This window comes from Rhipicephalus sanguineus, chromosome 5 (genome assembly GCF_013339695.2).
Source record: "Rhipicephalus sanguineus isolate Rsan-2018 chromosome 5, BIME_Rsan_1.4, whole genome shotgun sequence".
In the NCBI taxonomy this organism is placed as follows: domain Eukaryota; kingdom Metazoa; phylum Arthropoda; class Arachnida; order Ixodida; family Ixodidae; genus Rhipicephalus; species Rhipicephalus sanguineus.
This window is the reverse complement of record NC_051180.1, coordinates 78,999,813-79,012,667: the sequence shown is the minus strand read 5'-3', so window position 1 is coordinate 79,012,667 and position 12,855 is coordinate 78,999,813. Positions and strand designations below refer to the sequence as shown.

Here is a 12,855-nt window from a genome sequence, read left to right as displayed (position 1 = left end):
TCTTTGTCTGTCTGTCTGTTTCAAGGCACGTAGAGCCAAATAGGCAAATAAAAAGAACAATCGGTATTTTTGTATCGTTTTCGGTCAAAAAACTTGGTAGGGAAAGGGTTGAGGAAAATTTCGGTGAATTGTAGTTGAGCACACACAGGATTCGTTTTGTGCATTACGTTGTCATGAACGCAAGCGTCAACAAACAGGTCGAGGATGCAAAACTCTAAAGTCCCGTCTATACTTCCGCAGACAACCGGAGAACGATCGCCACCTATAATAAGAGGCGGTCACAGTTCACGGTGCCTGTGGCGTTGAAAAGTTCATCGATGACTACGCGGTGTACCTTTGGTGCGCACGTAGTGCTCCCGATATTACGCATGCATAAATAAAGAGAGTTGACGGGATAAGCAGCCGCCACCGCAAATCACAACTCGTAGTGTGCAACGCACTATACACTGATAGTGTAGTGTTTGACATACATTTAGTGAGCCAGATTGGCTCCCACCGGCGCCAAGGTGTTTTTCCGAACACTTTCATTTTCCGGTACTCCCACAGCAATTTCCTTCACGTCATTGCTTGTGGGGCGTCATGTAATGTTGCGCCTTCTTAATCGATTGCCCTCCTTAATGTGCATATATAATTACTTTTAAGCATCGGATAAGGGCGTTCGCATTCGAGTTTTGCAAAGCTCGGAACCATCGTAATCGACACGTTACTTGGAGAAATGTGTTTATTCTTTTCATTATTCTCTAAGAATGTCTACTTTTATTTTGAGGGCTTTCAGCTTGCGACCGGCGCGATAGTGTTCCTGCAGAGCCCGAAGAAAAGGCGAGTTGTAGTCGTGCTCGATGTCGTGGTCCACGAGGTCGGGACCGAGGATCTCTTGTTCGGCGGTCATGCGCAGTCCGATCGTGTACTTGATCAGCTGCGTAAACATAGAGAGAGAGGGAGAGAGAGAGAGAGAAAGAGAGAGGGGATAAAAATCAAAGCCAATTCCAACTTCAGTGAAAGCTGTACGAACTGCGGAGCATTGATTTGCCTGTGTTTCCCTTGTGTTTATCTTGTGTTTCTCTGCTCTTTTCTGTTCTTTCGTGCTCTTCTTTTTCTGCTCTTGTCTGTTCTTTTCTTGCGATTATCTGGTTTGCTTTGTGATCACCTATCTCCCGTTCTACGGTCTCCTTTCTACTGTTTTTCTACTGTTTGCGGCTCCGAGCGCGGTGCGTCTAACTCCCGGCTCTGGCAATTCGCCTCCGCTTCGCTCTTCCGTAGATCTGTGTCTAACTCCAGACGCTGGCGTTTCGCTGACGCTTCGCTGGCTTGGATAGACGAGCAAGTCTTTCGGCGACTGGCGTTCACGGGCAAGCGCCCGCTGGCTGGCCAGCCTACTCGGCTTATTTGTATCAAATGTGGGACCTGCGTGACGCCAGCGCGAGACATGAGACGACGACAGAGCGGTCCCTCAAACCGCTCCGCAGTTAAAACATCTTTATTTACAATGAAGCTCAGGACAGGCGTCCTTAGTCCAGGATGCCCTGATCTCGGGCTGCGTCCTGGGCCCTCGCGACCAGCCTTAGCTGATCGTCGAGGTTGTAGCAGGCCAAGGCTTTCTCCCAGAACTCGTGGTAAGGGTTGATGGTTTTAGCGGCAATCTTCGACACTATACATAATACAAAATCAAACGAGTCACTTTAGTTTGTGCGCTGCTGATCGAGCATCGCGTCTGTATCCGCTACTATACTACGGTAGCAGGTATGCGGTCTCGTCTCTATACTATAAGCCGACCTCCGTTACACGCTTTTTGTACAAAACAATACATATCACAAAACATCACTTCAGTTTGTACACAACACAGTCAATTACAATACACCTATATATAACACATACACCAAGCATTGTGATGTCTACGTCGCAATAAAAAAAAAAAAAAACGCTTCGCGATAAAGTTAATTAGTTTCTTTTTTTTCCGCACCGTAGAAGAAGGGAACTGCAATCACCTTCCTCATCGAAATGTTTACGTAGTGTAGAACCGCGGCCGCTCGATAAACTATGAGTTTTGTCACACTGTGTGTGTTTAGGGCGGTTGTCAATTGTGCTACTATACAAAATATAGCTACGCCCTTATATGTTGTCCTGTAAAGGCAGAGCAGCTGTTCAAATAAATAAATAAATAAATAAATAAATAAATAAATAAATAAATAAATAAATAAATAAATAAATAAATAAATAAAATGCTTGATTAAGGAAGCGTTAAGTAGAACGTATTTATTGAGCTTCAGCCGTACTTTGTGAATATTAACGGAATTTTTCGTAAATTTCAGAACAGCGCAACAGACAAGGACTAGCGAATAACACACACATACGCAGTCCTTTTCGCTATTCCTTATCTATTGCGCTGTTCTTGCATTTATTATGTCCTACCAACAAGCCTAAGTTTCCACCCTTCAAAACTTATTGTCTCCACTGCATATTCCTAAAATAACGTATCGCCGCGTAACATTCACGAGTAACTACTGCTGTATACGTTAATGAAAAAACACACATATAATGAAGCCAAGGAAGGTATGAGGAACGTTATTTGTACTGTTTTAATTGTATTGTAGTAATTACGGTATAAATGTGAAGAAATTAAAGTGGACGAAAAGACAAGTTGCCGCCGGCTGAGACCCAACCTGCAACCTTCGGATAACGCGCCCGATGCTCCACTAATTGAGCTGCGGCGGCTTTCGTCCGCTTTACTTTCTTCATATTTATATCGTAATTACTACAATACAGTTAAAAGGCTGCAAATAACGTCCCCCATGCCTTCCTTAATTGGCTTCATTATCTGTTAGTTTCGATTAGGGTTGTGTCAGACAAAGAAACCAGCCCTTGAAAAGTTCCCTTCTTTCGTTACGTACTGTATACGACGGTTCGTATTCGGGTTAAACGAAAAGCTCACGAGCAGCAATAGAGCCGAGGCTCCGATAGCCCAGGCGATGATGCAAGCGGCGGCCACCGCTTGCACGGCGAGCAGGCTGGCGTCCCCGCCGGCGGCGAACAGCCCTGAGCGGCCGTGCGTGTAGTCCATGAGCGTGTCGCGTTCGGGGAACAGGCCGATGGCGAGGAGTCCCCAGAGACCGCACACGCCGTGAGCCGCGAACGTCTCGGTCGGGTCAGTCCACACGCAGCCGGTCCAGCAGCGGTATGGCCGCCAGCACCAGCAGAGCCGCCACGGCGCCCACCACCAACGCGGCCCAGGGACGAAAAATGGGGGCGCCGCCTGCGCCGATGACGCGTATGCAGGGCCGATAAACATTGCCAGCTTTTGAGTTTGAGTTCGTTCATTTACGCAGGACCTGACGCGAAGGGGAGCAGGTCCTCCCCTGTTGATCTATAGGGAGGCTCAGATTCTGCCCCATTACCTTGATTCAGTCGGACTTTTCACGCCATTATTTAGTGCATATGGTTATGGCTAGGCACGTCTTTTGAAGAGAACGGCGACCAAGTAGGTAGCCTTGAAGTTGCATTCAAAGAACTTTTCATTTCCCACTTTTACCCCGGAAAGCTGGGGACCAATGACAGGCCTTAGTGGGAAGCATGTCATCGCTTCATTTTCTTCTTTGCATCCATTGCGGGGCTCGTTTACTTTCAGACTCGACCAACGGTGAGGGGGGGGGGGCGCTGCAACTTCCCACCACATCCCCCCTTCTAATGGAGAAACCTGGTGAAACTTGTGGCGCACATAAAAGGACACGGACAAACGAAGCGACGACCGGACGATGCTCTTTTCGCATCGTCCCGTCGTCACTTCCTTTGTCCGTGTCCTTTTATGTGCGCCACAAGTTTCACCATGTATCACCCCAACAAGCCCATTCTTACGTCCTTTCAAGGAGAAACCTGCGCGCGCTTAGTGTTTATACCTTCCTTGGCTGCACTATCTGTTGGTTATAATTCTTCATATAACACGTGGACGATGCCAGGACTAAGCGATGAGCCTATCAGGATTTCGCGCTTTACGGCTACACGCTTTCATCACCGCTTGCCAAGTCGAAAACGCACAAAACGAAGTGAAATCTGTTGATTGCGTGCGATAGCCATGCGAGACAAGGCAGAATGGGGCTTGTAACTGCACGGCGAAGCAGGGTAGGAGAAAATTAGCAACTGATGCCCCTCGTATATGGACCAATCTAGAGCTTACTTCCTGATGACGTCACGTGAACAGACTGCTGGCGTCGCGAATTCTGCCGAAAAGACGGGAAACGCCAGGAGAGAATAACGCGCGCGTTATTTGTATTTTCGGAGGTTGTTTAGGGGGCTCTTTAAGGTTGTGTCTAACAAAGAAAAACCAGCCCTTAAGTTGTTCTTCTTACGTTTATTCGAAGCGAGGGTCTCGTACCGGCAGACTTGATGTTTTCAGGTAGTACCTGAGAGCCTTAGTGGTCTACTTCACGCTCGTAAAAAGGGCACGCGCTACGGGACGCCAACTGGCAAAAGAAAGAGAGTATTCCGCACTCGCCGTCATGGGTACGAGCGGCGCTGACTAACACTCCCAGGTTTACGTGCATAGATATACCCGATAAAGTGGACGGGAGGACGAACAGCATCGGTTTAGGTCCCTGCCAGCGGCAAGTTGTCGTTTCGTGTACTTTAATTTCTTCACATTCATATCGTAATTACTAGTACTGCAATACAGTTAAAATACTACAAATAACCTCCTTCCTTGGTTTCGTTGTCCTGTTGGTTTTCATTAAAGTTGTATTTACCACATACAGTTACGCAGTAAGTGGTTGAGACGGGGAGACAGCTTGACCAGCCTCCCATGCCCAGAGGCTCAGTGTGGCAACAAGACGCGAAAAGCAAAATACATCTCACCACAATGTAAAAAAATAATGTTATACAAAGTTAAAAATATTGCCTGCAAACATGCCTAACAAAGCATATTCAAAATAAAAGTACTAATAGAGAGTGTTCGCACATTTTCATAGGTAATTTGCAAAGTATTTAGTGGATTCGGCAAGTAATAAATTAATGCTTGAAAACCATGGTACGCGGCCGCGCACTAACTATGGTTTTTCATTAGTATGATAGCACTAACTCTGGCTTTTCGTTAGTACGCTCTACATAGCATGAGAAGGCACTTCTTTTGGTATAGTACAGAAATTGTGTTGTACAGAACTAAATCTTGCGCCAATAAGCGTGTAGTAGGTTTCGAGAATAAACCTCTCGCATTATATGAACGAAGAAAAGAAATTCAGAGTATTGTGCATGCTTTGAGGGGTATACCAAACACCTAACGTTTGCTCTAACAGGTCGACCCGCCAGGGCACCCTTGCGTGCGGAGATTACACATCGCGCGCACGAGCCGTCGTTTTTCACTGCCATGGTCAAACTGTAAGCCTTTAAACTGCGGCGCCGTGGATTCTCTTGAGCTCGGCATCTTTCTTAAATGCTGAGTTTACACAGATGACCGAATGCCATTGCACATTCATTCATTCATTCATTCATTCATTCATTCATTCATTCATTCATTCATTCATTCATTCATTCATTCATTGATTGATTGATTGATTGATTGATTGATTGATTGATTGATTGATTGATTGATTGATTGATTGATTGATTGATTGATTGATTGATTGATTGATTGAAAAAGCGATTACAGGCAGATCAAGTAATACCTGAGATAGCCACAAGCGATCCCATAACAGTGTTCATGAGCCACGACACGTCATGCTGGCCTTTCTTCAAGACGAAACTGAAAAATAAAAACGGTAATTGTGAAGAGTAGCAAACAGTATTGAATAATAATGTGGCAACTAATAATCGTTACAGCCGCACCAGTGGCAGACTGTACACACACAACGTAACATTCTTGTAAAAACAGTTCTTGTCAGCGACGTCCCGCAATCTACATGCAGTTAAACTGAAGTTTTCGTAGCGAGCCGGATACGGCTTGAATCTTTTCTAGCGCAGAGAAATAAATACCAATAAGTAATGTCGACTACGACTCGACCAACCTCATTGCCATTCCCACGAAGCCGCCGGTCATTGACGCCAAGATAGTCGTTACTGAAGCCCTGGAAAATAAAATGAGAGCCTAAAGCTGGGAATTTGCGGAGGAGTGCCGCGCATTTCACTTGCATAAATTAAAGTTGGAGCAATCGAAAACAGAAAGCTCATACTCGTCCATACTTGCACCTACGTCATGTGTTTGCGTGATATCAGGCTTGTGGAAAATGTCGAAGCGTGCATTCTCAACATATGATCACATCTAGCGGCCTCTGAAGAAGCTACTATGTCAGAATAATCTTTTTTCAACACATTAAATTTTGTGAACTTGCGCTACCAGCGCAGATGCCTTAATCGAACGTAACTAATTCCGCTTCTCGCTTCTCAAAAAGCAGCTAAAGGAAAATTATGTTAACACATTTTCGCAACTATAGCAATGCCATAGTACCGTGCACGCATTTCGGATACTTGCCTAGCAGAGTATTTCCACTTGTTCCTCACAATCCCCATAGTGCTTCCAGCGCTAAATCCAAGCCACCCCCACCTGTGTTGCAGAAGGAAGAAACAAAATAATAATACAATTCGTTGTAAATGATACAGGTGCTCTTTACTACGTCTCATCCTTTATAAATACCTAGTGTTAACAGCGAAACACTAACTTAGTTTGCGCGGTTTAGGCAACTTGTCGAAACTATTTTCGTTATCTTCGTGGATTGCTCTTTAGAAGAGAAAACGAATGTCATAGCTCTAGCCTTTCAATCTTCGCGCTGAAACTTCCACGTCACTACAGCACTGTGACGTCACAATTTCTAGAGGATGATTTTTGTCCGGACCGTTGTGGAAAATGTTTGTACCATTGTGGTAAAAGAGTAAATGTGTCCGAGTTTTGCCAAGCTCAGTCTTCGGCATTTTCAGGCTACCATGCAGTGAGTCGACATTGATAAATAAGTACTATACTCCCGATAAGATGCTGACAAAATACGTGGTATCACGGGGTGGGCTTATGCTCAAACGGCAAGTCGCCGTAGTCACCCGCCTTTTATTGCGATAGCAATTATATGGACACTCCAAGCACATTATTGCCGTCAGCATCGCCGTCGCCGTGGGGTTCCGTATAAAGTTCAAATCGACAACATCGTCCCGCGCGTCCTACGTCCTATGTGCGAGTGGAAGCGTATGCGGGCTGCCGACGATTGCAGCTCTAGTGGAGAGGAAACGTTCCGGCCGTCTGTGTCGCGCGAAAGATGGCCGAAAGGGCGCTTGGAGGGGTCTAGGAAGGGGGGGGGGAGAGCTGAGTGACTTCGGCAGGAACTGCGTACTTTGACCGGAGGCGCGTGGGCGTCCGCGGTCGCCCACGGTCGCGCGCCGCATCTTAATAGGTATCAATAGACGGCTCGTACCTTAATTGTTTCGTGTTCTCTTCTCAAGGTTCACGTTGAAGCATAGATAGCACGAAGGTCACTTCGCTCGCTGCAGCGGCCGCATTTCCTTACTACAGCGTTCGGATACTAAAGACGTTATCTGCTAGCCTTACTTTGTATAACACCCCAGTTTCTTGCTGTCGTATTCATTGCTTCGCTCATGCGGCGAAACACTGGTTAGTATGGGCTAATGTTCACTAATGTTGTCCAAATATGGCTAAATGATTACTTATGTCGGTTAATACGGGCTGTATGATGGCTAATGCACACGCCAATATTGGCTAACTGTTGGCTAATGCCGCCTAATGTCGGCTATCCGCTATGTACAGCAGCGGTTGAGAAGCGCAGGCGAGGATGCCAGGAGGTTAGGTGGGATGATAAAATAAGAAAATTTGAAGGCACGAAATGGAATCAGCTTGCGCAAGACAGGGCCAGTTGGGGATCGTTGTGAGAACTATTCGTCCTGCAGTGTACCTAAATATAAGCTGATGATGATAATGAATCTCAACATGATGGTTCAGTTGTGTGCCAATGTTTCCATTCTTAGAAATATGTGTTCGTTCTCCGCGACCGTGTTTGTCGGTTCGTGCAATCACTTCGTCCCCGTACCTTTAGCGCGATATCTGTGTTCCTCAAGTTATGAACCTAACTAGCTCAGCAACGTGCCCTGTCAGAAGGAGAATTCACAGATACTGCTCATTCTGTGGTCTTTTGCTTCCCTAATGCACGTTTGCGTATCCATGGTGTCATGATTAGTCAACAGCGAGTCCACACTAAACAAACACTGAGGTAATTCGGTGTACTGAGCGAGCTGGTATAGATTCATGGCGCGGCTTAGCGCGTAGAAAACTGGACGCATAGAAGAAGACACGGGACAGGCGCTAATTGAAAACTGAAGTTTACTGAAAAGGAAACGCGCTTCGTATAGTTGGAAAGAACGTCACAACAAAACAACTAAGACATCTATCCACATCTATCGCTACATCTATCGAAGGCTGAGTACGCATATCTTCAGCGAAACCTGTAAAATAATTTCGGTATGCAGTATCGTTGATGTTAGCTTTAGTGTTGACAACTTCCGATTTCTGTTTTTCACGCAAGTTAAAATTTTTTTATTGATTTTGCTTAGTTCATGGAGGTGCAAGTTATGGCAGGTCTTAGCTGTATGCTTGCGACGCTCTTGTCAACTATAAGAAGCGGGCTCCCTTTTCAATAAACTTCAGTTTTCAGTCAGCGCCTATCCCATGTCTTCTTCTCTGCGTCTGCAGCTTTCCATACGCGCTAAGCCTCGCCATAAACAAACACGGCAACAATCGCCGTGGTCGCGTGAGTACCAGAGCATGAAAAGCCCCAGCAGCGCATTGGTGGGGTTGCCCAGGGGAAGCGGCGCCGTTCCGCAGTCGTAGCGTCCCAGCCGCGGCCCGAGCACGACGGCAGCGACAAGTCCCACGCAGCCACCCAGCAGGTGCACGACTCCCGAACCGCCGATGTCGACGGCGCCCATGAGCGCCAGAAAGCCGCCCTGGTTCCAGAGCCAGCCGGCGGGCACGCAGTACACCACCGTGGCCAGCGCCGAGAACAGGCAGTACGAGGTGAACTTGGTACGCTCGGCCATGGAGCCCGACACGAGAGCCGTCGACGTGGTGGCGTACGCTAGCTGCTCCGCGGGAGAATAGAGCCCAGTAGAATAGAGGCATCAGTCATGGGAAAGGGGAAAAGAGCTCGAACCCCCTATCCTCCCTCCTTCCTGGGCGCGTACCTTGGGAACCGTGATTAACGGCTGCATCTCGTTCTACACATGTAGCATAAGGCTAAATGAGCCTTGTACAATCAAACTTCCAAATTTTCATCTCAGCACTGACAGATTTATTAAGGCGAAATCCTTTGATGCCTCATCAAGCGCGCACAGTGACCGTTGGCGTCAACATGAACGGTGAAAAAAATCATTATCGTGTGATGACGCCACCCTACGACGTCATCATGACGTCACAATTCATCAAAATTAGTGACGTCGTCACATGACATCGTCGCTTGTTCAAATGTGGGCCGATCCCAAGGCCTCCGTGATCGGAGGCATTAGAAGGCCTCCGATCACGGAGGCAGCGCAAGACCCTGTTGTGCGATGAAGGCTTTCGGAGTGGATCAATGCAATCGACTGAGAAGAAAGAGGAGACGGTGTATTTTGCCTTCGAGTCGTCTTAGGCAAATGCATAAGGGACTGTGCGACTTTTTTGTCTGCACTCTCAATGCACAGTTGGTCCGTGATGACTAATTCTTCCGCCCTACCCCATGTGAATGCGAACACGGCAACAGACCTACGCCTCGGCAGTAGGAGCTAATACCCTGATGTCAACGTGCACCATTTTGTTGTACGGCTCGTAGCTTCCACTGTGCACCCAGAGATGAGCAGGCGGTAAGCTGAAGAAGACGAAGAAAGCGCAGATTTTTTTTTATTATGCTGGTTGTACAACAAAATCGAAGCATTGGTGACAGTGACGTCAGTGAATGCCTCCTATAGATAGATACATTTAGCTGGCATACGCGGTGGATCAGTTTGCCATCCCATTCCATGTCTACACGAATGGTGATGACGCACCCCATATGATAAAAGTTATTTGAAAGAAAAATATTTTTGTCAACCTAGACAATGTGAAAAGGAAAAACAAGTGGTTCATGACGTAATGACACAATCTAAATAACGTAATGATAGAGCTGGTTGTTTCTGCATGATCCAAAATGTAACACCGACACTGTGGACGATATAACAGCGAGATGCAATGTAAAAGACAAGCGCCGCCGTTATCCTTGTCTCCGGGAAATGGCAAGGACAAGCGCTACACAGCTTTCTCTTCATCTCTCTCTCTCTCTCTCTCTCGCACGCACGCACACAGGCACACACACACCCACGCCTGCGCGCGCACGCACATACGCGCACACGCACCCCCACCCCCTGCACACACGCACACACACACACACACACACTGCAACGAGAAGAAAAGCTGGCTGGCCAGCGTACCTGAAAGACGAACCGTGAATACCGTTGCCCCATGTGAATTTCGTCGGCACTCGTGAAGAACTTGCCAAAGCTGAAGTAGGGGTTGTTCATCGGATCGAAGCCGATGCCGTAGCCGACCGCCCAGAAAACAAGTCCTCCGAACAGCACAGTAGTGGCGTTCTTCACCAGGATGTTCACCTCGTTCTTGCGGGAAACGAAACCGGACTCGAGCAATCCGTAGCCTGCACCACATTGGCCACTGTACGCTCGAGTAGCCTATGGATTCACTAATTCCGGTACCATGCCCGCGAGGCGAGGTAATCTTTCATGAGGGTAACAATATGTACTTCGAGCGCGAGTCTTGTCACCGTTGCCATGGCGATGCATAGAAAGAACTAAGTAAAGGAAGAGGGGCAGGCAGAGGGGTGCACGGGAGCTGTTCCATACCGTAATCCTGCCTCCCCCACTTCCCTTCTCCCGTAACTTCTAGCTCCTGTAAAGGGTGCACTGCCGCATAACTACCTTACTGTGGTGAAGCCAATACAAACAAGTGCCAATACAAACAAGTCAATCAAGGAATGTTGCAAGGAAAGCCTCATATTGTGTTGTCGAACAATTAAACTCCATGACATAATTTAAAAAAAAAAGTATAACTGAAGCATTAGAGAGATGGGAGAAAGAAGGGTAACCCAAGATATATGTGTGGCACACGAATGTCTGTGACTAACGCACTTTTAGCTCTGAATCGAATGGGCTCCCAAATCTTTCTATATGACAATATAACGTCCAAACATTTACAAATATGCTAAGCAGGTGATATAACGGCATGGCGCTGGTGCCTAGATCGCCACGCCATCTATGACGTTTACTTTTGCCTGATAACAGACGACTCTTTCATTTGTGAATGGTCCATGAAGACGTCTTCCATGGCACATTTTCCTCCGTAGTTAGCAACCAATGCGTAGCAACAATGCTCACTGTCCATACAGCTACTTTTATTTTCGTCAGCTAAGGGGACTTCTCTTGCCAATACCTTCTTTCCTGATTCCTGGGAGGATCCGTGCTCCATCGTAGGCCGTTTGCTTTTTTTTTTCTTTTTTTCTGCGCGCTCTACGCATCCCGCAAAAAATTGGGCGCCATAATCTAAAACTGTCTATACTAGAGATAGCTTTAGGTTAGGGGACGCAGGTGGTTTATGTGCTCAAGAACGTAACAATTGATTGTCTTGCTAGAACCTAAGCAGCCAGCGTACTCAAGCGGGACGCAAGCCCCTTGCATCCCCTAACCTAGAACTCCCTAACGTCTCGTTTTCATGAGGTCTTATACTCACCAGACTGCATCGTGAAAATTAGGAAAGAACTCGTCAGAATCCACACGACGTCGTTGGCGTCTTCCTTGTTGTCAAAGCTAGTCTCGTTTCGAGCCATAACACCTTCGTAAAAGCCGCCGCTTCCAGTTGCGACGCGCAAGCCACGAGCTGCTTTTGCCTACCGGTGTTGGGCCGACATACCGAGGAACTAGGTCACGTGTTCTCCCTTAGGATTGATTTCAATTGAGCAGGGAGGAAAACGATCGCAGGAATCTCTCTCCCCCTGCCGAAATGCGGCCGGCTCAGCGCATAAATGCTGCCCTTTGTGGACGGCTTAAGCAAGCGGCCGCCGCGGGGTTCTAACATCGACCCGTCTAATGGTTTTGCTCAAGCTGTTACCAACAATTCCTACGCGGAATTATTAAAAGGCCAGCGCGCCACGTTTCGTAGCATACAGTGATGCGCGCATTAGGGGTCGGGCTTGTGTGCGTACAAGATTTAGCACGTACACGGTCACATTCCCGGCTTCCCTTATGAGAAAGAATGCTTCAGTTACAGCACTCCCCTTCCCACTTCCGCTCTGATGTTCCTCGAAAAAGAAAAGTAAAACGAAGGTGGTAACATTTAAGGATACGCTCTAAGAAAGCTTTCCGTACACCGGGTACTACACCCTTTTCTAAATAGGTGCAACACTAAATATAAGTCGGTGCGTTTGACTGCACTCCTGCTTTATTAAGCCAAAACACTGAAGTGCCTCCCCATACGGTGACCTTGAAAATGCCGCATGCGGTACAGATACTGCAGATGCGCTCTGTCGACGAAAAGGGAGGGCGCAGCTTCGTTGATTTTGTGACGTCATCATGAAGTCACAGATCGCCGACATTTGTGACGTTATTATGGCATATGACGACGTCATCACGACATCGTCGCTTGGTCAAAGGTGGGCCGATCCCGGAGGCATGCTCTTTGACCAAGCTACGTTACATGCGTATCGCCGCAGTCCGGCTCCCACCGCGAACAATAGATGACGTCACTGCCACGTGACCTAATGCTATGACGTCTGCTTGCTGTTTTTTCCCTAAGTAAGTTTTCAATTTTCCCCAGTTTTCTCCGTGTCGCCACGGAATACGGAATGCCTAGTATGTCACGCG

The 12,855-nt window shown here is 47.3% G+C and overlaps 2 protein-coding genes across 2 annotated transcripts; both read right to left on the bottom strand.

The window, feature by feature from the left end:
- Positions 1-724: 724 nt before the first annotated feature.
- LOC119394741 (putative ammonium transporter 3) lies at positions 725-5,685 on the bottom strand. Its single transcript, XM_049416386.1, is given in 4 exon segments — positions 725-916; positions 2,930-3,145; positions 3,147-3,250; positions 5,649-5,685. Coding segments are annotated over 4 exon segments (540 nt in total). The 3' UTR covers positions 725-733.
- A 111-nt stretch (positions 5,686-5,796) lies between these two features.
- LOC125756229 (putative ammonium transporter 3) lies at positions 5,797-11,464 on the bottom strand. Its single transcript, XM_049415972.1, has 5 exons — positions 11,429-11,464; positions 10,417-10,671; positions 8,735-9,057; positions 6,452-6,523; positions 5,797-5,818 (listed from the first exon to the last, which is right to left on the bottom strand). The coding sequence occupies exons 1-5, from the start codon at positions 11,462-11,464 to the stop codon at positions 5,797-5,799; spliced, it is 708 nt and encodes a 235-aa protein (XP_049271929.1).
- Positions 11,465-12,855: the final 1,391 nt, after the last annotated feature.